General features: G+C 37.4%; 2 protein-coding genes across 4 annotated transcripts in view; one reads left to right on the forward strand and one right to left on the reverse strand.

Moving 5' to 3' along the window:
- The window catches only part of pou6f2 (POU class 6 homeobox 2), a 69,953-nt gene extending 66,223 nt beyond the window's left edge, over positions 1-3,730 (reverse strand). Inside the window, exons 1-2 of one of the 2 annotated variants that reach the window (XM_025003868.2) lie at positions 3,643-3,730; positions 2,173-2,243 (exon numbers count right to left, since the gene is read on the reverse strand). In XM_025003868.2, the coding sequence (XP_024859636.1) occupies positions 2,173-2,175 (3 nt within the window). In that variant the 5' untranslated portion in view covers positions 2,176-2,243; positions 3,643-3,730. Of the gene's footprint in view, positions 1-647; positions 692-2,172; positions 2,244-3,642 lie in introns of those variants that run through there. The other variant, XM_025003870.2, reaches the window with a different exon arrangement.
- On the forward strand, positions 3,726-22,260 carry vps41 (VPS41 subunit of HOPS complex). Of its 2 annotated transcripts, XM_017406807.3 has the most exons (28): positions 3,727-3,914; positions 4,179-4,217; positions 9,490-9,600; positions 11,005-11,082; positions 13,254-13,328; positions 14,240-14,302; positions 14,422-14,487; positions 15,924-16,043; positions 16,118-16,264; positions 16,346-16,412; positions 17,381-17,493; positions 17,559-17,688; positions 17,823-17,938; positions 18,037-18,155; positions 19,129-19,210; positions 19,378-19,470; positions 19,558-19,685; positions 19,823-19,967; positions 20,052-20,093; positions 20,182-20,232; positions 20,303-20,440; positions 20,528-20,582; positions 20,653-20,793; positions 20,873-21,009; positions 21,465-21,564; positions 21,649-21,693; positions 21,782-21,861; positions 21,937-22,260. In XM_017406807.3, the coding sequence occupies exons 1-28, from the start codon at positions 3,894-3,896 to the stop codon at positions 22,015-22,017; spliced, it is 2,583 nt and encodes an 860-aa protein (XP_017262296.1). In that variant the 5' UTR covers positions 3,727-3,893; the 3' UTR covers positions 22,018-22,260. The 2 variants fall into 2 exon arrangements, with proteins under 2 accessions (XP_037829151.1, XP_017262296.1); XM_037973223.1 differs by lacking the exon at positions 4,179-4,217 and having other exon boundaries at positions 3,726-3,914; positions 21,937-22,017.
- Positions 22,261-22,984: the final 724 nt, after the last annotated feature.

Raw genomic sequence — 22,984 nt, forward strand, 5'->3', positions numbered from 1 at the left:
CATATAAATATTTAGTGTTTACAGCTCCCATGTTCTATTTCTCCTCCGTGTTACCAGGAAATGCCAGAAATGTATCTTCTCCACTCATCTAACTTAAAATGAAATTTAACATATAATTAAATTGTACAACAAAAGTTGCGATTAAAAGATGAAAATAAGGAACTGCATTTGTATAAAGCTGATGATTTTAATTAATCAGAAGCTGTTTTAATGGCTAAAAAAATGGGAATCTTTGCTCTAGAAGCAAATGAAAAAGAGAATAAACAAGCTACTGACACTTCAGAGAAGGGCAGGTTCCTTTCTGTCCATCCCTCCATCTTTTTCCCTTATTTTATCAAATCAGGAGTGTGGTGGTACCTCACTAATGTTGGCATTTCTCTTCCTGACAGACTCCAAAAGGTGGAAAAAAATGAGGTAAAAGAAAAAACTGTTAGCATTTAAAATAAACAATATTTTTCTTTCTTTATTCACAAATTGAATATTACTTCAAAACACTTTTTTCCCCTTTTTTAAACTTATTACTTTAAAACTAAGGAATATAACAAAAAGTAGTGTTTTCCCTTTTCCTGATTTTTCGTTATGAGTGGATTAAAATAAATTAAGAATATGCAAATAAGCATTTTTTACACATTAAAACTATAACTCACTCAGAGGTTAGCCTTCTTATTCTTCAGACAGCACAATGTAGATCTGCTTAGAAAAAAAAAACAAGTATGAATTTAGGACGGCTTCTGAACATTAAAAACCAGAGACATATTCATGGTTCTTTTGAACATTTTGTTTTAACTGCGATGTAAGCTTCGGGTTTTAAATATTAACTGATCAGTTTGCATTGTTCTGTTATAGTTTGAGATAATTCGTGTTACATGTCATTTTGTACATGTCTCTTTTACTTTAACGATGGAGGCTTGGTAAATAAATACCTGTAGGCAGTAAAAAGTGATTAGCCTTGGTAGATCTGAATGACCTAGCAGCTACTGTAAAAATAATTACTTGTTTGTGTTTTGCTGAAACCAAATAAATCACAGCTCTTGATACGTTTACAACCACAAGACTTGCTCGATGCAAAGCCATAAACACTACAAAATGATAAAAGGATGTATCGTCATAAATGTATGTAGTAAATAGTAACATTTTGGGGTTTGCTTTTAAAGAAATTTCAACAAAAGCTACAACAGAAAACTGAGATACTGATGTTATATTTTGCACTGCCTCATCTCAAAAGTACAGAATTGATTTGACTATTTAAAGACATCCTAAAATTGATAAATAGAAGTGTTTTCAAACAACTAAGCACATAACAATAACCAATATTCACGAAACAATATATTTCTGTGAATTTGCTGCAGGTTACCACTCTGAGTTGCTGATGTCTAATAAAGCTTGGTAGATGATGATTTGTCTCCCCCTTAGGGTTATTAACCAAACTGTTCACCTACGTATCCTTTACTAAATTTAAATAACTCCTTGTATTCCTTTTTTAAAATAGAGCAAAAGCTTCTTATGCATGCAAATGTTTATTATACAGGTCAATAATGTCTATGATTTACACACAAAGACGTGCATCTGCATTACTTCATCTGTCAAAGTAGGTAATCAAATTATTTTGTGTACGCTTTTGGAAGAGCGAGTGATAATAGTCAGAACTTTAGCTGATTTTTTTGGAGCTCGTTAATATGATCAGCCGTTATGGCTCTCTCCTCCACTAAAGCTAAAATGCTCCCCAGTGGATGGTCGGTGGGTCAGTGAAGGCTGAGGGCTATCAAAGCAGTGTATTAAAAGGAGCTCTTTGAAGCTTGTAAACCGTGGTGCCCAGCAGGTCCACAACAGCCAGGCGCTTCTGATTGGTCAGGTGTGTGTGTGTGTGTTTTTGCCGGATCGATCCACGGAGCTGACATTCTGGAGCATCAAAGCTTTCGGTCCACTAATATGACTCCTCCTATGTGAGCAAGGGTTGTTTTTATTATTTTCCTTTTTTGTCTATGAGATGCTTATGCCTTAGAGGGGCTCTCGCATGCTTATGGAATGAAAGTGGACCACGGGTTTTAATGGTTTGAAAGGGAATGAGCACATATGAAATAAACTCAGGTTATCAACCAATAAATATTGCAAAACTACACGAAGAGATGGAAAGAGAGGCAGAGAATCACAGGAGCTGTCTGCTGGACGTACCATTGGCAGCAGAGGAGTGACGCCGCAGCTGCTCCTCAAAGTCAGTTTCCCCTCACATCGCCTCTGGAGACCTGTGCCACATACACACCCGTGAAAGGTGTGAAAATCTGATTTCCCAAAAAGGATCGGTAATCTCTGTGAGGGTGGAAGCGGCAATCAATAAATCATTGCTAAGCAGATTGTAAAGACAAAAAAAAAAAATTCCCCCTTGGTATCAGTACATTAGGATTCTCCTGAGGATGGATGAGGAAAGACGGAGGTGTGAGACAATCTCAATAAAGAGGAGGCAGATCATACCTTTGGCATTCATCTGGACTAAGGCTGTCAGCAGAGTGACAAAAGACCAGGGCAGTCGACCAATATCTAAAGGGTCCGTTCAAAACCTGCTCGGGAATGTCTACAAATACAACGTGCATTCAAAATCTTCAAAAGAAATGTGGCATTCGGAAGACCTTAACTTAAGAAAAAGTCTTGAGTGTTTATGCAGTGATGGAAGGAAATTATATTTACAAAAGTCTTTGAGGTCATGTGATTTAAAGATTTTAGTCCAAAGCATACTAAAAAACTTATAATGAGTGCAGTAAATAATATAATACAGACCATTCTGCACAATAAGCACTTGTATGGTTTGCTAATAACTCTTGGGTTAATGCATTTATCTTTTATCTAGTCACATAATCAAAGAAGAGTAATGCAATGAAATTAAAACTTAGCAGAGGTTTGCAGAGTCATTAAAAGTAGAACAGTTACATAAAAAACAATAAATATTTAACATATTGTTTGCTCTTTTCATTTTTTTTTTAAATTTTGCTAACATTACATGATAGTGGACTCATTTGATAAAAAAAATCTGTTTTATTGTAGTTCTACTCTGTGTCATTATTATTTGCATTTTAGTCATTTAGTTTTTAGAGAAGCAACTTCTCACTTTCAGTTTTCCTCTTTATAAATGCCACAAGGTTATTTTGTGTTTTATTAATCCCTTTTACGTCCTCTGTCTCTTTGTCAACTAGCCTATTTATCCGTCTCATAATGCTAGTTTTGTCTTTTTTAATAACTGTGATGCAAATTATATTTCAGAGAAAAGTCAGAGCCCCTGATTGATTGAGCCCCTTCGTCTGTGCCTGGGAAGCCCCTCATGTCTGTCAATTAGCAATTTAGTGTTAAAAAATTACTTCTCAAATGGGACAAATAAAGTAAGCTAAATAAAAACATTTTAAAAATTAAGCTTTAAAAACATTTTTCTCGAATTTCAATTATAATACCTAACCGTAAAATTTGTAAAGTTAGTCAAATTAAAAGCCTGCGAAGACATAATGTGAAGTTATGAATACCTGGCGCAGTTCTACACCTTGACGGAAGACGTTTTCCACAAACATACAAGCTTGGCACGACTTACAAAATAACCGCTGTAACTTTACATTTGCATAAATCATGATACAAATAATTAAAACACAAAGCAGGGCCTACCTGCCTGTTAGCAGCCTCTTCTGACAGAGTCGTCCCTTCAACCCAAAGACTACATTACCCACAATGCCTCGCAGTCTGGACCCGGTCATGTGATTTAACAAACAACAAGAAGGAAGCTCCGACAAAAACATGACTTTGTTGTGATATCTTGTGGGTGCTTTTAATTGGAAGCGACTTTTAACCGAAGACTAAAATGAATTTCACATAGTGGGATTTAGTAACCATCGGATTTAACCCTGTTTGATGTCACAATGGCGGAAGTAGAAGAGCAGGTAAGCTAATATGCTAAAGCTAGCTGGCTAATGTTATTGCTTCATCATGTAAAAATGTCTAGTGAATATTTAATTTGTTTGGATTTTGTTTAGTAAGTCATTCGACAGATTTGTTTCCTGGAAAACCCTCGTTTGAAATGTGTTTAGAATGATTAATATCTATAATTATTTCTTAAAAGAACAGTATGGCTTCAAAAGATGGGTTTCAGCTTCAAATCTGGCTCCTTATTATTTAAATTGAGCTCAATATGTTTCTCCTTTCAGGGAAAGAAGCCAAATGAGGAATACACAGATGACTCTGAAGTAAGAAACTCATCATTACATCATTTTGTAGAGATAGTTTCTATTTTTTCTCACCCAAAAAAGAGAGAGGCGAGTGTTAGATTGGCTTTAAATCAAGCTCAGAAAGCAGCAAAGCTATAAGGCAAATATGTCATGCAGTTGCACCAGTATGTCAGTGTAGAAATGCATCAACAACAACAGCATATAGTTAGCGTCAGGGGTGTGCATAGTTCTGTCAAACCTGGTTGATTTTTGAGCTCAAATAAAGCTCAGTGCCCACTGATAGGATGTAATACATCAACACAGCTTGATCCCTGAAGGATCTTTGTCAGGTTGTGAGATGTGTCAAACACTCATGAATTACAGATAGCGTTCCAGATCCATCAATATTATGACTGAACTTTGGCATTTTACAGTATACCTGTGCTTCTTAGAATCACACATGAGCTAAATAAAAAATGACTTTACACACCAGCCTGGCAGGAAGCGGAGTTCTTCTACATAGGAAGCAGAATAAAGGATGAATTATCTCGAGTACAGAGTAACATTCTAGATAGAAGGTAGCAATGAGCTAAAATAAAGTGCAAACGGGGTTTCTTTGTCTTGTATTTTTTTTCTCAGTTCTTTATAATACTGTGGGATACAAACACAACAAAATCAGCACTATAAACTATATTTTAGGTGCTTTTTTAAGCAGATGCAAACATGTAATTACATCCTCATATCCATCAGTTTTGTGTCAGGCTTTGAGTTTTCTCTTGATACAGTGACAGCAGTTCAACCGAATGAAGGCAGTGAATTTGCTGTGCTTCCTGCTTCTATCTGAACTGTGAGCAGAGTAATAGTTAGTGAAAGCGTTTGCTCTTTAAAGAGAGCAGCAAAGTCTTTACCTTCGTAGAAATTTTGGATTCTACAACCTGAGCTTTTACCGTGTCGGTGTTGGAGCCTGACTAATACTGGAGACTAATTCAAAGTTTGATTTGTGAAATAACAACAAACAGCTACTTGAAATATTTATCAAGAAATACCACTTTCAAGGAAAATGTATATGATGATATTTCAATGTAAGAACAAATTAATTAAAATTCAAGACAAAAAACATTAATTAACTTTTATGGTGATCATGTTATATATATACATGATCACCATAATGTCAAAAATTGTTTTAAACTAAAAAAGTCAACCATAGAATTACCTTTATTTGGACATATTTTTTTTCTACAAACATGAACAATTAAAAAGTCTTAAAAGTAAAGACAGACTTAACTAAACGCTTGGGAAAACATTTTGTATATTGTCATAGTTTCATAGAAAACAATTCCAAAACTGCAAATTTGAGAGTTGTAAAGGTTGGTATTTGATGTGAGCCCCTGTGAAGAAAATTTTTTCCAGCTACTGTCGCTCATTTTGTCACTTTATTCTGGAAGGATTGCAGCTCATTTTTCTTAACAGGACAGCTTCTAACATACATGTTCCACGTAAACAGAATCATCATCACCCTATATAAGTAAATGATCATATACAATATTTTTAATAAAAACTTACTTATCTAATATACAGAATCTGATTGTACTATATTATAATTTAATTGAATTGGACCGTATGTAACTGGATTAAGGTCTTAGTGTTTAGATTGAATTGGAGAACATGTCATTTGATGTGAATCAAACATGTTTGGTTTTTTGTATATTGCCCTGAGTTGACTTTTGTTTGTGAACTGACACAAAATAAAATTAACTTAGTACTTAATAGCATTAAGCATATCAAGCATAGTTGACAGAAATGGTAATTAATGTGTCCTATCAACCTTATCTTTATTTTTAAGAAAAATATTCAGAAAAGGTTTTGTCTTGCCCAGATTTCCTTCTAAAATAAACATTAGTCCAACAATTGCAGCGTTCTCTTAAAATCTTAGTTGCCCCTTTTTTTTTTACTGAAGTCTTTCTTTTAAGTTCTTTATTTTGCATATTTCATTTGCCAGTAGGCAAGATAATAGCAAAAAATAAAACTCGTAACAGACAAAGAGCAAATTGGAAGAAAGTTATAAACGTGTGTATAAAATGTGTATAAAAAGCTTAAAAATAGGTTATGGAGACCATCTCCAACAGCAGGTTTACACACGTTTTTTAATTTGTTTCATTAAAACAATGTTGTTTATAAATGATGGAAAATATCTGAATCATTTGTATTGGCTCGTTAGTGCAGAGGAATTTGAATCACATCGTTTATTAATGTTCTGTATTGAATAATGTGCATCTGTGTGAGACTTTTCCTTTAATTTGTCACTTAATGTTCAGGATTTTGAGACAGATGGACGGAAGCCTGGGTGACTCATTAATTTCTTTTTATTGAAGAGGACGAGTGTGGTCCTTTCCTCTCTTTGCTTAAGGCTGAATGTTATCCTTGATGTCGTCACACTAAAAGGTTCGATTTGTTGCATTTAAACTGACAATAGGCAAAGAAAATGGCATAAATGGTTACAACATACAGTCCGGTTTCTGTAGTTGACAAAAACGGCAACCTAGAAGAGGTGTGGGGAAAAAAGTTTTTAAAGCGAGTATTTTCTCTCTGGAGATGAAGTTTGCCTTTGTTGTTTGATACGCCTCTGAAGCCCGTGACAAATGCCCTCGCATCAGAAATCTCACAACCAGAATACACAGGAAATAGCCTAGATATGGCGTTGTTGAGTGGGAAAGGATTGTTTTTGAAAATAACATTTTTTCCACGCTATTGTCCCCTACCTCCAGGCCCGGAGCACATAATGGCAGACAATGTTTTGAGTTGATGCACCCTGTGGACAGCCACAAACTGTGCAGCATTGGTTATAAACCGAATTATGAGTAATATTCAAGCTGTGACCGGCCTCAAATGTTGACTCATGCTGGAAAGTCTAACACAGTAGAATACCTTAAGTTTGCTTTATGAAAACAATAATTTCCTGTATTTCACTGGGGATGAATGGCAACAACAAAGAGGAAAATTGTTTTATCAAGCATTTTATGCAAGTTAATGCGTTGTGGCTCTGCTACACGCGTGTAAACACAAGTAGATTAGCTACATTCAGTATGTTACTGCTGCTGAATGCAGTGAAGGAACTCATAATATTCTTTACATTTACATGACAGAAAACATTTATTTGTTTTTACTTTTTTCTCATAGACAAAATATCCACTTTAGGGGGAAATGTTACTAATAATAAACACTGTGGTGAAAAAATAGTAGGTCCAAATTGAGTTAAAAAAAAAAAAATTGTTCACATTAAATAAATAATCCCATTTTCAACTAAAAGTATTTTGTTTCTGAGAATATGTTCTTCATCACTGCCTGTATTGACCAACTCTTTTTGTCTAATTGGATTACTACTGGCAGCTCCTAATAGCTGCTTTTCCATTCAGCTGATTTTTATCTGCGTTTAAAATGCTGAATTAACGTGTGGAAAACACTGGGTCAATTCTAATATATTAAAACAAAAGAAGAGAAATAGTTTCTGTGGTAGGGGAAGCTGGAAATCTTGGTAAATCCTGGTATTTAAGTGTAAACGGGTGTAATGAACAAATGATTTTGCACACAGGCCTAAAACACTGGCTTGTTGCTGATTATATTTATTTAAAAGTCTCCGTTTTAGAGTTTCAATCACAGACTTTTATTCACCTATTTTACATTTAATTCTTTCCATTTCGATCGTTTCTTCTTCAGTCTGCTGAAGAATTATTGTTAAACAGCCAGCTCCTTAAAGACAGAGGTCAGCCAATGCAGATCTTTAGAGATCAGGGCAGCTGATGGCCAATATACAACTCAAAACATGCACAGGCAAGGCCAATAACAGATTTTAATTTTTTTTTTAAATGGTCAGTTATTTAGTTGGACGATTAATTGGCCTACTTCTACCTATAATCATGTAACAGCAGTAGATGGAAATGCATACATTACGAGTTTTAGTTGAGATAGATTGGTTTGGAAGTCAGTGAATTAATGAAAGAATGTCAAACCAGTGGAAACAATGAAAACTGTATCGCTTATTTTATCACCTCCTTATGAGCTCACGCTTATGGAAGAAGTAAAACAGACTTGTGTGTAAAGAGATTTTCTGTTTGTTTTCTGGTTATTACATAGAAAAAGGAAAAAAAAAATAATAATGATTTTCTGTGTGCCCGTTACACTTGGGTCACAAAATTGTACACGGCAGATGTGACATAAGAATTTATCACCAGCTGCTCCTGTTTGGCCAAGGTTTTCAGACAAGGTGAGCCTGAGGAGACGCGTTTTTCTCAGTCCTGCTGGCACCATTGATCAGGATTTCTGCTGCCTCCTAAATAAACTGCAAAGTTGTTGGCATCTACTTATGTTTTGGGGATAAACTTTTTTTAAGGTAGACACCTACAGTATTACCTATTGATTTTAATAGTGATGCACCAATCAGACTGGTGAAGAATTGGATTTTTAAATTTTTTTTCCTGGTCAGTGAATGCAACATAGCTAAGTAGCAGTCGAGAAGCCAACATTTATTGTGGTCCATGAACTGAGCACTGGTAATAGCACGCCTTGGATATGGAAGCTTTTACTGAGAGTTAGACATTTGTACAAATTGTAAGGTGTTGAAAAATAAAGTCAGAGGAAGGAGGTGTAAGGAGCTACGAAAAAGAAACGATGATTTTCTGCTCAGAAATGTCTGCAGCCCATTGTGCCATTGGTGCCTTTTTTTTTCTTTTTGAGAAAACTCTTTTTTTATTTAATTAAAAAAAAAAACTGTAAATATTTTATCATCAACACACAATCAGATTTTCAATTCAAAATAGATTAAGAAATAAAAAGCATTCTGTGTGCTGGTAATTATAGTTCTTGGACTGAAAATGTCCAAATCCGAAACGGCGTTTCTGTTCGTATCTGAACAAAAAATCGAAAATCTGAACTCTGTGTCCGCTGTATGTTTTAGACTTTATTCCCAGTGTAGTCTGTATTTGCCTGTACATTAGATTTTATACAGGTAAATGGAGAATGCAGTGATGATTTTACCAAAAAAAAACCGGGCTGTATGTTTAATTTGTGACAAAAAATGACACCAGTGAGCAAACAAGTTAAAATTCAGAGGCTGCATTCTTGCGTCGGTTCATCTCTAATATTATTATTATTATTATTTTTAAAAACAACATACTATCTGACAACATGCTGCTTATTTCATCTCACTGCATGGAGGATTTTAGCCGGAGCTTTCCAAACTTTTGGAGGTGACTCTGTTGTAATGACCTCCTTTAAGAACGCGCTCTGATGAGAGCCCGTCTTTTGTCACAACCAGGAGGAGGACACCAGCGAGGAGGAGCCCAAGCTGAAGTACGAGAGGCTCTCCAACGGGGTGACTGAGATCCTCCAGAACGACGCGGCCAGCTGCATGACCGTCCATGACAAGGTAAAGGTGATAATCCAGCACCTGAGAGATGCCATCTTCAGAGTTGGTTTTCATCCTTTCTGCTCAACCTGTTAAGGCAGCTCATTCTTTTCTCACCTTCCTGTGCTTTTCCCTCTAAGGGAGGTGCATCAGAAGGCACTATTGTCTTTTCTTCTTTTTCTTCCCACTCTTGCGTATTTTCCCCTCCTGTTTGCTGGATGTTGATATTTTTAAAGGGGGCTGCTCTCGGCATGATGTTTAATCGTCGTGGCACCAGCAGCACACTTGCACGCCTGAGCAGAGCAAAAGTCATACCCGCTCACGTCTCCTCACCTGATGTTTTATTAACCACAATTGATTTTCATTTATTTATTTGTTCTTTAGGGATCTGGTTCCTTTCTTTCTTTTTTTTTTTTTTTTTTTTTTTTTTTCCTCTAAACATACACCGAGCAACAGAGAGAGAGTCTGTTTTCCCAAAATGATAAAATTGATCCGACTGTCTTTCCTTTTTTTTTCTAATTTCTGTTTACGTACCTTCAGCCATCCGGCTACATGTGGTCACACCACCGCACCCCCCCACCGCTGTGACAAACTCCTACAACCTTAAAGCCCCCCGGCAGCACACACTGCCCTTCTGTTGCCTCATATTTTAAGTGTCTGAATTGGAATTTCATTTGAACAATTCCATCCCGATAAATCCTTTTTAAAAGTCGCTCCGCCTCACAAGGTTGAACCTTTTATTTATTTATTTTTGGTTATTTTATTTTGGGGAGATTGCAGGGGGCTCTGTCTGACATGCTCAGCTGTGCCTGTAAATATAAGCATTTCATTATAGACTGCACTGAAGCATGGTGGGCTCGCCGCACATCCACATGCTGGTCGAGGAGGGAGGGGGATTAAGGAGGAGGGCACGGAGCAAGGAGCTGGGGTGGAGGAACACACACTTAATCTAATGCTAGGAGCCCCCGGTTTCTATAATTTTTTTGTCCCTGTGGACCCACACACATACACGCGCCCTTCTGCTCAAGCACAAAACACAGAAACCAGTTGCTGTGCAGTAAAAAAAAAATCACCAGTGTGTGCTTGGAAAGAAGGTGATTGGGTTGCAATGGGAGGATAGGAAGAAGTCAGATGTAGAGTGCATTTATTATGCTTAAGCATTTTAATTTGAGAGGGGAAAAATGCCATTTCACACTGTCTGCTTTAATAAATAGGGCTTTTCCACCCTCCTGCAATTTCACAGTTTTGCCCCCAAGCCCACCCAATCCCCACTCTGTCCGTGTTCCAGGAAATATATTTTTTTTATCCCCTTCTGCAGTCTTCATGAACACCCGTTATTTGATTTGATTTGATTTATTTATTTATTTAAAACAAAATTTTGACTTCTGTATCTTCTGCTTTTAATTTATCTGTGTTTCCTTTCAGTTTCTTGCCCTGGGGACCCATTTTGGAAAAGTTTTCCTGCTGGACATTCAAGGAAATATCACCCAGAAGTTTGAAATTGTGAGTGATGTTTACTTGTACATTTAGTACACTGTTATTTTGTTGTTGTTGTTAACTGAGAAAACAAACATGATAAACAACCCTTTACAACCCTAATCCCCCCTCCCCCCCCCAAAAAAAAAACCCAAATAAATAAAAATTTACAAATCTCATAAACCCTTACATATAACAAAGAAATTTCATGGAAAAACAAGATCTTTTTCAATTTTATGAAAGCAACACATCCCAAAAAAAGAAAAGACAGAGGCAACAAAAAGCTGTAAAAGTACAAGTGCAATTTCTTATTTTCAACATTTGATAAGTTTACTTTGTTCCAATATAATATGGGATCAAATCTTAACGTTCTGTTTTTATTTACATTTTACTCAACATCCCAGCCTTTTTGGATATGGGATGGTAAAATAGAACAAGTAGTTGACTTTACTTGTCTTCACTGCTTGAATGTTTTTTATTTTTTTATTGTTAGTAACATTTCTTGTTTGCAAAAAGTGATACCTTTTGGATAAGGACATCTCAAATATAACGCTGCATTCAAGGTTTTGGAAACGAGTGAAGTCCTCACAACCTGTTCCATTTTGGATACACACAGCCATCTCAGAAGTTGAAAAAAAAAAAATTATAATATAATATTTTGTTGAACAGCTGTGAGGTTTGTTTTACTTTTTACACAGATTGTATGGCAAAAATTCACTGTTTTGGGCAACTTTTACGTAGCTGTTTGCTTAAGTGAAAGTACAGTCACTGCGGTCTAATACAGGTAAGATGCTGACTACTGAAATGTACAAAATCTAACTTTAAAATTAAAAATAAGCAAAATAACTTTTAAAATGGGAGTCTGTATGCTTCTGCTTACGTTGTCCACTCAAAGTGTTCAGTGAAAAAACTGCAGGTCGAGCCTTGGTTTCCATTTCTGCAGGAATAATATCGTCAGGATTATAATTTTTCAGATTCTACAACAATCCAGATCCCTTGTAACGAAACAACTCGCCCTCCTCTCAAGTTGTTTTGTTGCTGTTGTGTTTCAGTGACTCAAACTCTTCTGGCCTCACTCCAAAGCACTTTAGAAAAAGGCTTAAAACTAACCCAAACATTGACATTCTGTTTGTGCAACACAAAAAAAAGCACAGTGAGCAGGACTTCTAGTTGCGTCAACAGATATTTTGGCGCCCTTAAGGAAGTTTTCACCCTCTAATTTCTAGCCAGAGATTCTGTCGCATGTCTGATTTGGTCCCACTGTTACGTTTTCTCTATACGTTTTCAGGAGGGAATCAACTCTAAACTGTAATTTAATTTGCAAGTCAAAAGTCGGTAATCAGGGCTGATTTGCTCAGAGCACAAAGTCGCTAGTTTTACGTTACCGTACTTGCGCTCATGCTGAGGGTGCTGATTCAAGTGCGTCTCGCCCAAAACAACCAGAGACGGGTTTTTAGTTGTATCCTGAAAGAAACGCAGCCACGTGCAGCCATGTTTCAGAAATCTGAGACTACTTATCTGTAGAAATTAGGAATTAAAGCAATATTCTGAGCAACTTTGAGACTTTTCTTTTACCTAAAAGCATCAGAAGTTGATAAATTTGAACATTTTTAGTGATAATATTGTTCTTGCATTAACAGTTTAATATGAGGTGACAAAACCATTAAGCACTCACATTTTCTTTGCCCACCACTGAAAAGTAAAAGCGGACAAATAATGTTTTCCCCCTTGAAATTTGAATGAATCTTTTAGGAAATAACCACTGGATGTAACTCAACTGATTAACCTTTAAAGCCAACCCAATTCAAGATGGCTGCCACGATCAACTGACCTTTGAAAACACCAAAATGGCTACAGTTCAGTCAGTTTTACAGCTACTGAGCTAAAATCTGATGAGGTAGTGGCTGAGAGTCGTTCACATCTTTCAATATCGTATGAGATTGTTGAGAAGGTTTTCCAAGTTTTGGCCAAAATCAGCAACAACTCATTTCTTGATCTAAGCTGATCTTGGTGTAAAAATCTGAAAATAAAGGCGCCAGGGGTATGCATTCCTTTAAGGAATTGATTTTCTCCAGTTCTTACTGCTATTTCACTCAGTTTTGTTAAAATGTCAATTAGCCACACATTGTCTTTTAAAATAAAATTCTCCTCCTGAAAAAAAAAGAAAAACAAACAACGATGATGCTGTGTTTCTGCAGAGTTCAGTGAAGATCAACCAGATCAGTCTGGACGAGAGTGGAGAGCATGTGGGCATCTGCTCCGAGGATGGGAAGGTGAGATCTGTCCACTCGTCAGTGCTTCAAATCGGGAGGTTTCATCTTTCCTAATTCATAGAAAACTTATCAGCCTCGAACTTCATGCTAATGATTTGGAAGCTCAGGCATTTAGGAGTGAATTTTTAAAAGGCTCTTCTTCCATATTCGGCGCATTAAATCTAGAGTTTTATCTCCACCAAATCAACACATAAACCCACTTTTTTTTTTTTTTTCCCCTGTGATGTTAAAATTTATAAAAAGCTTGTAACAATTTTGAAGAGCGGGTTAAAGGATTGTACTCAGATCCGTTCAGCTGTCAGTCACCCTCTCCGTGTTCCTGCTGTTATCTTGTCTCTTCTCATCATTACCACCATCCTTCATGGATTTTGCAGTCAAGATATGCTCTGTGATATGCACCCCCACCCCCCCCTTCTTACTTCCAGCGCTGTGATAGCAAAAAACAAGATCTTGTCGCTACAAAAAAAAAAAAAAAAAATGGAGCAGACAATTAAAGCCAATGCTACAGTCGCCTTCATAGATTCAGTTTGCTGTTAATCCTTTGAAATCTAACTTAATCCTTAATTACTGATGTGAAAAAAAGAGATGCTATCAGAGTTTTATAATGTTCACTCATCTTTTTAGGCTTTCAGATAAAAAAGAAGTGGATGTCATGTACTGCAGTGTAGCTAAAACCGAAGCTGTGGTCAAGTCTAAGATTAGGACTTCTGTTCTAAAGCCTGCAGGGTTAAAAAAAAAATCAACTTGTCCACTAATTGGTAACCCAGAGGAGAAGTAGGGAGCCAATCAAAGTCTTTTCGGACCCCACTTTTCCCCCGCTGGCCTCAGATAGTTGCAGAGGCAGCAATTAAAGGAGGAATTTCCAGTTATTCACCTTTTCTTTCTGTTCTGCTGCCTCGTCTCCGTTTCAGGTTCAAGTGTTCGGCCTTTACACGAGAGAGGGCTTCCATGAGAACTTCGACTGTCCCATCAAAGTAGGTTTTTTTTGCCCCAATTTGCAATTTGTTGGGGTTTATTATATATGTGCTGTGGAATAAAATGTACTTTTCTAAACAGTGAGATCCTCCTCTATTCTTCTCTTTTTTTTTTGTAGGCAGTTGCATTACACCCTCAATTCAGCAGATCAAACTACAAGCAGTTTGTCACTGGGGGCAACAAGGTAGGTTCGAACGTTTTTTTTTTTTTTTTTTTTTCCCCACCTTCGCGCAGTCATCATTATATACAGTTTTCGGCATTTATAGAAATTTCCTGCCGCAATAAATCCCCCCCCTGATTGTGTCCGGGTGAAACCGATTCCTGTTAAAGCGAAGTCACTTTGGCTCGGCTGAAGGCGAAACTCGGGCCTTTTGTCTCCGCTGAAAGGCTCTTAGTTTTTCTGTCTCGTTGCTGGAGTGCTCTCGGCCGAGCTGCCCATTTTCACAAAGTGCTATTCTCTCAACGATGTTTCAAAAGCAATGCTTTACAGGCACGGCAAATAGACGCCATTATAACGGAGGTGCGTCGTCTCCAGATTTTCAGACACATATAGTGATCTCTTTGGGAAGCATCTATAAGGTGAAATGAATTTAGACATTAGATTTGTCTTTTTTAGCTTTCAGAAATAATCATTGAGAGTACTATAAACTGCACTGATGTGCCGTCATTGCACATAAATAAGGTATGATGACATATCTACAAAAGTGGGAGGACAAACTTTCTCTGTAAAACTCCATTCTTAGTGTTACTCTGCCATTTTCTGTGAATTGGTGCTGATTCCTCTCTGTTCCATGTTGTGAAGGCCTCCGCGAGGTGCCTGTGATGAAAATCAATAAGCTTCAACGGGAGCCACATCCTGTCAAAGGAAATTCAATTTTGTCTCCCCAGTTTCTTTTGTCGCATCATCTCTTTGTAGAGCAAACTGTTTATTAACATAGCCCAAATGCTGAATTAAAGGGCCTTCGTCGGTTATATTAGGCACTTTTTTTGGGTGTGGGGGGGGGGTGCTTTTTGACCAACGTTTTGTAGAAAGGATAATAACAACGCAAGGAATGCAAAGAAAGGCAAGGAGCTACAGATGAAGTCAACGCGATGCCAGAAATTCCTCACACTTATCACATCTTTGTGTAAAAAAGAGATGCTAAAAACATGAAAACATACTTTCACCCCATATTCTTTACCATCTCCAGTGTGCCCAATAACGTGCAACCTAAAGAAGCTCGAAGCATCAACGATGATGAGAAGGGAGTGAATTCGGGTTCTTAATGCAGCACATTTCTCTTATGGCCTCCACATCATCTTCTCCTTATATATTTTGTCAGCCATGTGTGGCTCTTAAAATGACTTCTTCCATCAGTGAAGCTTCATCAGAGTCAAATGAACAGATTATCTGAATTTTCTGTGTGCTGAAATGTTCCAAAGTGAAATCAGGTCTGTGTAGAAGGAAGATGTCATTATTCGCTGTTTGAGTTGGATTTTTAAAGACTTCTATGTCCACTTAAAACACCCGGCCCCTGTTAGATCAGAGCTAAATGCTGTTTATCTACTGCCCTCTGTAGGCCCCTTTCCCGTACTGCACCCCGAGTTGCCGCTTCTGATTCAATGTTTTCTTCTTTCAAGCTGCTCCTGTATGAAAAGAACTGGTTGAATCGCTGGAAGACGCTGGTTGTGCACGAAGGAGAGGGAACGATCACGAACGTCCAGTGGAGAGCTAACCTGATCGCCTGGGCCAACAAGCTGGTGAGTGACCGGCCAGGCTGTACCTTCAGTGCTGACTGTGAAATCGCTTATGTTTTGTTTCTTTTTTGTTTTAGGGAGTAAAAATCTTTGACATGACCACGAAGCAGCGGATCACCAACGTGTTGAGGGATGACGCCACCCTAAGGCCTGACATGTACCCCTGCAGTCTGTGTTGGAAAGACGACACAACGCTCATTGTCGGCTGGGGTACCTCCATTAAGGTTCGGTTCTTGTTCCTTTCAACTATTTTTACAAGTTGTACCAAGTCTTAAAAGTCATCTTCTTATTTTTTTTCCCCTTAGATTTGTGTCGTGAAAGAGCGAAATCCTACAGAAATAAGAGATTTGCCCAGCCGCTATGTGGAAATAGGTAAAAATCACACCACTCCTCAGCAAGAAACACATTTTGTCTTCAAGATTTGTACAAAAATCCTTGTATTTTCCATATTTTGTTACAATATACCCTGTAGGAAGAGTACAGGGCGACTGTAGCAGAGGACAGAGCTTTACATTTAAAAAATGATCATCACAATAATGCTCTTATTAGGCTCAAACAGGCATGTGAATGTGTGTCCAATCACAATCTGGTCACCAACAAAAACACTGCAATAAAAACTTTAAAAAGTTAGACAAGGTGGTAAAAAGACAAAGTAGAGGTTAGGGCATGGATGTTAGACACAAAACTTTCCTCTGAAGTTTGATTTGGTTTGATTTTTTTTCCCCCTTTTTTGGAAATTATCATTGTTTTACTGAGGACTTCAGCATCTGGGATGTATTTTGACATCCAGAGGCACAACTTGCCTCCAGACAGGTACTGTCTGTCTAACACCAAACATTGGCAGTCTAAAATAATGCAATTAGTTTAAAACATTGTGCTTTTATATGTAGATTTCTATACTGGTCATTTAACCTATCTATAATCATTTTTAAAATCTATTTATTTTTATTTTCTTAGAGCAACAGTTCAGTCCCATATCTGTAAAGTCTTGACACTGATCAGTAATTCATTTAAAAAAACTAAATAGCATAACTTGAAAGAATGCATGTCCTGTTGCCTTGCATACCAGTTTTAGACAATGATCTGCTGTGCTTGGAGTGTGTGATGGAAATGACTTTTAGCTACTACCACAAGAAATCTTAGATCAATACCTATAAAAATGACTGAGGTATAACCATTGTGTCATGGCGGTAGTCGATAACAAGTCAGATAAAAAGAAAAGGGTGAAGTAGAGGCATCAAATGTTTGAAATAAGTATACCGTGTCACCCTAAACCACCTAATATACTTTAATGTATCCTTTTACATCCTGCATTGTGTAAAATAGTTTGTTTCTTTCAGTTTCTGCATTTGAGACGGAGTTTTTCATCTGTGGTTTGGCACCGCTTGTCGATCAGCTCGTCACTCTGTTCTTCGTGAAGGAGAACTCGGATCAGGAGGGAGCAGTGATGCCGGTAAAGAGATCAAAGTTAACAAAAGTGCCGAAAATGAATGAACAAGTTGTTATGTGTGCATGCAGGACGAGGAGTTCGAAGCACGGCCTCGCCTCGACATCATCCAGCCTCTGCCCGAGAGCTGCGAGGAGATCTCCTCAGACGCTCTCACTGTTCGCTTCTTCCGAGACAATGAATGTAGAGACTACCGCCTCGGTGAGCTCATAAAAACCGCCCCCGGACAAATGTCACGGTGCCTTTTACTGCAGCCTGATTATATTATGCATCGACTATCAAATGTCAGCTGTAATGCGCCGCGCGCAGAGCCGTAAATGTATTTTCATTAACAGAGCATTCAGAGGGAGAGTCGCTCTTCTACATCATCAGTCCCAAAGACATCGTCGTGGCCAAAGAGCGAGACCAGGATGACCATATCGACTGGCTGCTCGAAAAGAAGAAATATGAGGTTTGGGTTGAACTGTTTTTTTTTTTTTTTTTTTTTTTTGAAATGCTGCTAAAGGTTACGGACGCCAATGTCGGAGTTTAATTTTGTGTCTGTGACAGGAGGCACTGATGGCTGCAGAGATCAGCTTCAAAAACATCAAGAGACACGACGTTCAGAAAATTGGAATGGCTTACATCAGTCACTTGTTGGAGACCGGAGACTACGACACCGCTGCCAGGTGAGTCCCGCATGACGGAGCACGGCTGTGTAAAATGGATCCGTAACGCAGAAATATTGTTCATCAGGTACATAATTCAGATCATCTTACAAGAAACTGCCAACGATTTTTTATTTTTTTTATCCAAATGTTCCTCTAAAAGAGCTAAAGTTCGTTCACTTACTTTGTCCAAATCTTTACACAATAAATGATGTGTTTTTATTTTTATTTAACTGGTCATTTAAAGCTATTTTTGCTTGTTTTGTTGTCACATTGTATAATGTTTCATGTAAAATGCAAGAATTTGCTCAATCTTCCATGTAAAAGTGACTTAAAACATTAAACTTTTACAATAAAATCTGGCTTTAAAAAACCTATTGCACAGCTAAAACAATTATATTACATTTAGTTATTATTATGTTTTACAATTCCAATTTCTTATCTGTTAAAGTTTCAGTTTCTAAAAGAACTTGTCAATGTACAATATGCATATATACAAAATATATATAAAAGATCTGGAAAAACTAGTTCATGCACTTGAGCTAAATGCACATTGTTCAACTTAAATGTTATTTTAGAGTGTTTTTGATTTTCCACATCAAAATCTCAATCTTAGTCCAATAGAAGTACTTTTGAAGGGGCTGAGGACATCAGTTCATGTGAGAAAAAGCACTAATATCCAAAAGTTAACACTGTATAAAGAAAAATGAGCTGAAATACTTCTGAAATGATGTGCAGGACTAATCAGTAGTTACTGAAATCGATTACAAATATTGTTGCTCAGATGTATCACAAAAAGTACTGAAACCAAGGCGTCACAAAGTTCCACTCTTTTGTAAAAAATCAGATGTTTGAAGATGTAGAATTAGACAGTAATGTGAGAGGTGATGCTGATTTGACTGAATCAGCAACAACTATACAAAGTCAAAACACAGACTCTTTTAATTGCTCTTTAAATGATCTTTTTTTAATGCATTATTATTCTGTCCTGCAGGAAATGTCAAAAGGTTCTGGGAAAAAACATGGAGCTGTGGGAGAATGAAGTATACAGGTTTAAGACCATCGGGCAGCTGAAGGTAGATCTGAGGGGCTGTAGCTCAAGCAAAAACTAAATTTCAGGAAATATGACTGTTAATAAGGTGATTTGGTTATGAAATTACAATTACATCTCACAGTTTATCCCTGTAAAGTTCTCTTATTTTCAGTATTAGTGTCTATGTAGTTCCCATTTATCTAATTTCAGGCCATCAGTCAGTATTTACCAAGAGGAGATCTGCGTCTCAGACCGTCCATCTATGAAATGATCCTGCATGAATTTCTAAAAACTGACTACGAGGTAGTTCGTCTTTTCATAGTCTTTATTATCCGTGAGTTGCACAGAGTTGCAGAAATTGAAATCTTTGTCTTTTTTCTCTCCATAAAGGGTTTTGCCACGCTGATCCGGGAGTGGCCAGGGGAGCTTTACAACAACATGGCCATCGTTCAGGCCGTCAGCGATCACCTGAAGAAGGATCCCGCCAACAGCACACTGCTCACCACGCTGGCTGAGCTGTGAGTCCCTTAAGAGAGATTACAACAAAGTTCATGAAATACTGTGTGCATTATTTACACAGATTGTTATGAAATTTCTCATCTCCTGTTAATCTCGGCTTCATGTTAAGTGGTTGAACTACTTGTTGGTGTCTCAGGTACACATATGACCAGAGGTACGACAGAGCCTTAGAAATCTACCTGAGACTGAGACATAAAGACGTCTACCAGCTGATCCACAAACACAACCTGTTCTCCTCCATAGAGGACAAGATCGTCCTCCTGATGGACTTTGATAAAGAGGTAAAAACAAATGTTGCTATAGACTGAAGCAGCAGGCAGTTTTATCGATTTAAGTAAAAAAAATGTACAATTTTGTGGTTTTAGAAAGCTGTGGACATGCTTCTCGACAATGAAGACAAGATATCTGTAAGTGCACTTAGCTGTTTTATGTATTTTTTTTACTTTAATCCTAATAAAACGATGCTGACAACTGATTTCTTCTTGGCTCTTACAGATCGACAAGGTGGTGGAGGAACTGAACGGCAGGCCTGAGCTGCTGCATGTGGTGAGCTGAGTTAGAAGCTTTACCCGTTAAACTCGTATATTGGGTTGGTTAACCTTTCTCCCCTCTTTAGTACCTCCATAAACTGTTTAAGCGGGATCACCACAAAGGCCAGAAGTACCATGAGAGACAGATTGGTCTGTATGCTGAATATGACCGCCCAAACCTCCTGCCTTTCCTGAGGGATAGCACTCACTGCCCTCTTGAAAAGGTACACCCTACTACACGTCCAAGTTCTGAATAATCTGTAAATCCTCCATCATTTTGTCTTACTTTAACTTTGTCGCCTCGCATTCAGGCTCTTGAGATTTGCCAGCAGAGGAACTTTGTGGAGGAGACCGTCTTCCTGCTCAGTAAGTATTTAGGGATAAGCAGCTTTAACTTCTGGAAACGAGAAGATCTAATTCAGCTCTCTGCTCCCAGGCAGGATGGGAAACTGTAGACGAGCCCTGCAGATGATCATGGAGGAGCTGGAGGACGTGGACAAAGCCATCGAGTTCGCTAAAGAGCAAGACGATGCAGAGCTGTGGGAGGACCTCATCTCCTACTCTATTGACAAGCCCCGTAAGGCGTCACATGACTCCAGACTTCATCTCAATATCGTAAACTCTCACGTCACGTCTCCTTCTGTTGTCTTTTGCAGCATTCATTACTGGCCTCCTCAACAATATTGGCACTCACGTTGATCCCATTCTGCTCATCAAACGCATCAAAGAGGGCATGGAGATCCCAAACCTCCGAGATTCACTGGTGAAAATCCTCCACGACTACAACCTGCAGGTCAGTGGAGTTCTCTTACAAAACAAGTTCTCAATATTTTCAGCATAAACAAAAACAACACATGTTTAAACACCAGCTTCTGTCTGATTTACAGATTAGGTGACCTTAACACTTAATAAGCCAATTTTTTTGTATTGTATTTTCTTTATTTTTCACTTTTTTGCAACAAATTCTTGATTCTGTTAAAAAAAGCCTTTTTTTTCTCCCTAAAATAGTTATTTAAAATCTTTGTAAATCTCATGGCAAAGTGCTATCCTTTATTACAAATATAATCAGTATTGTTTTAATGTTTACACATTACTTTTTTATTTAAAATATTTCATTATCTGTACTTTGCACTGGCTGTAAACAACAATAAGGACTGACATGTTAAAGCTGGAGTTGATTTATTCTAATAGAACAGAAACTTTCTGTTTTACTGTTTTACAAACCAGCTTTTGTTTTTCGTCTCCAAGATCCTTTTGAGGGAAGGATGCAAGAAGATCCTGGTGGCGGACTCGCTCTCTCTGCTCCAGAAGATGCATCGGACTCAGATGAGAGGAGTCCGAGTCGATGGTGGGTGATGGTGGCTTTTAGAACAGGGAATTATATGAGACCAGTCTGATAAGTTTGTGGTTTTTGTTTTTTGTTTTTTTTCAGAGGGGAACATTTGTGAGTCATGTCACGGCACAATATTACCCTCAGGTGGGTGGTTGATGTTGCATCCAGTTGTTCTAATGTTTAAAAAGTATTTTTATTTCTTATTAAAGGCCTCTCTCGTGTTTGTTTTCAGATATGGCTCAGCCTTTCACTGTGGTGGTGTTTCACTGCAGACACATGTTTCACAAGGAGTGTTTACCGTCTTCAGGAGCAGTGAGTGGGCATTTCAAAGTCCCAAGCTCTTTCACTGTGATTCTTGCCCTTATTACCTTTTTTTTCTTGTTGCAGATTCCTGGGATGCAGTTTTGTAACATCTGCAGTGCGAAGAAGCGAGGACCTGGAAGTGGAATACTTGAGAAAAAAAAGTAACAGTTGTATGTGCTCCGAATATTATTATGCTTTTTGTTTCTTTTATGTTTTTTCCACCTTTGTGCACTAAATTTAAAAAAAAATCTTTTTCCCTCAGTCACTGAACTGTGCTTGTGCAAAAATGCTAAATATTTCTTCTGGACTGTTTGTGTATATTTAACAACTCTAAAGTGCTGTGCCTTGTTCAGCTTACCACTAATGTGATTTTCGGATTAAAATATTAATAAAGTTGCATAGAACCTGTCTGTGTTTTTTATCAGATTGTTCTGCAGGTGTTCGACTAAATGCAGTTTAATGAAATCCTGACTGATCTTGTTTATAAATGAATATAAAACATGAAGAATTTGCTCTGAGCTGCAGAATGAGTTTAATGACCTCATTTGTGAGAAAATAAAGTACAGTTCTGATTCATAAAAAGATGGAAATAAATGAAAATATTCCATCTAAATAATCACAGGAAGAAAAAAACACATTGTGTTAACTAAGGATTTTTGCATTTCTTTTTTTGTTTTAAGGTATATGAATCTTTTTTTGAAAAAAGGAAGACCATAAAACAACTAATTTCTTTTTAGAAATAAAGCACAACAAGGCCTGTTAGATGTTAAAGATATTTGGATCCCGAAGCAGTAATAAAATATGTAAATGTAATTTTTAAGAATTTTCCTCACATCATGTTAATGAGCATTTGAGGAAACTACAACCAGCTGACCTGTTAGCACTGTTTTAATAAAGGAGTCTGTGTTTTGTTTTTAGGAAGTAATAAGAAGAAATATTTAAACACCACTTAGAGAGGTTTGTTGTTAATATGACAGGAAACAGGAATTCTGAAACAAAGCATTATCCAGACCTCAGATTTATGTTGACATGATGTAAACAATCAATGTTTCACATGCAATAAACCTTAACTTATGAATAAGTTACAAAGGTAAACATATATTTTTTATCTTCTAAATATATAAATCTTGAC

The sequence above is a fragment of the Kryptolebias marmoratus genome, linkage group LG21, assembly GCF_001649575.2.
Source record: "Kryptolebias marmoratus isolate JLee-2015 linkage group LG21, ASM164957v2, whole genome shotgun sequence".
In the NCBI taxonomy this organism is placed as follows: domain Eukaryota; kingdom Metazoa; phylum Chordata; class Actinopteri; order Cyprinodontiformes; family Rivulidae; genus Kryptolebias; species Kryptolebias marmoratus.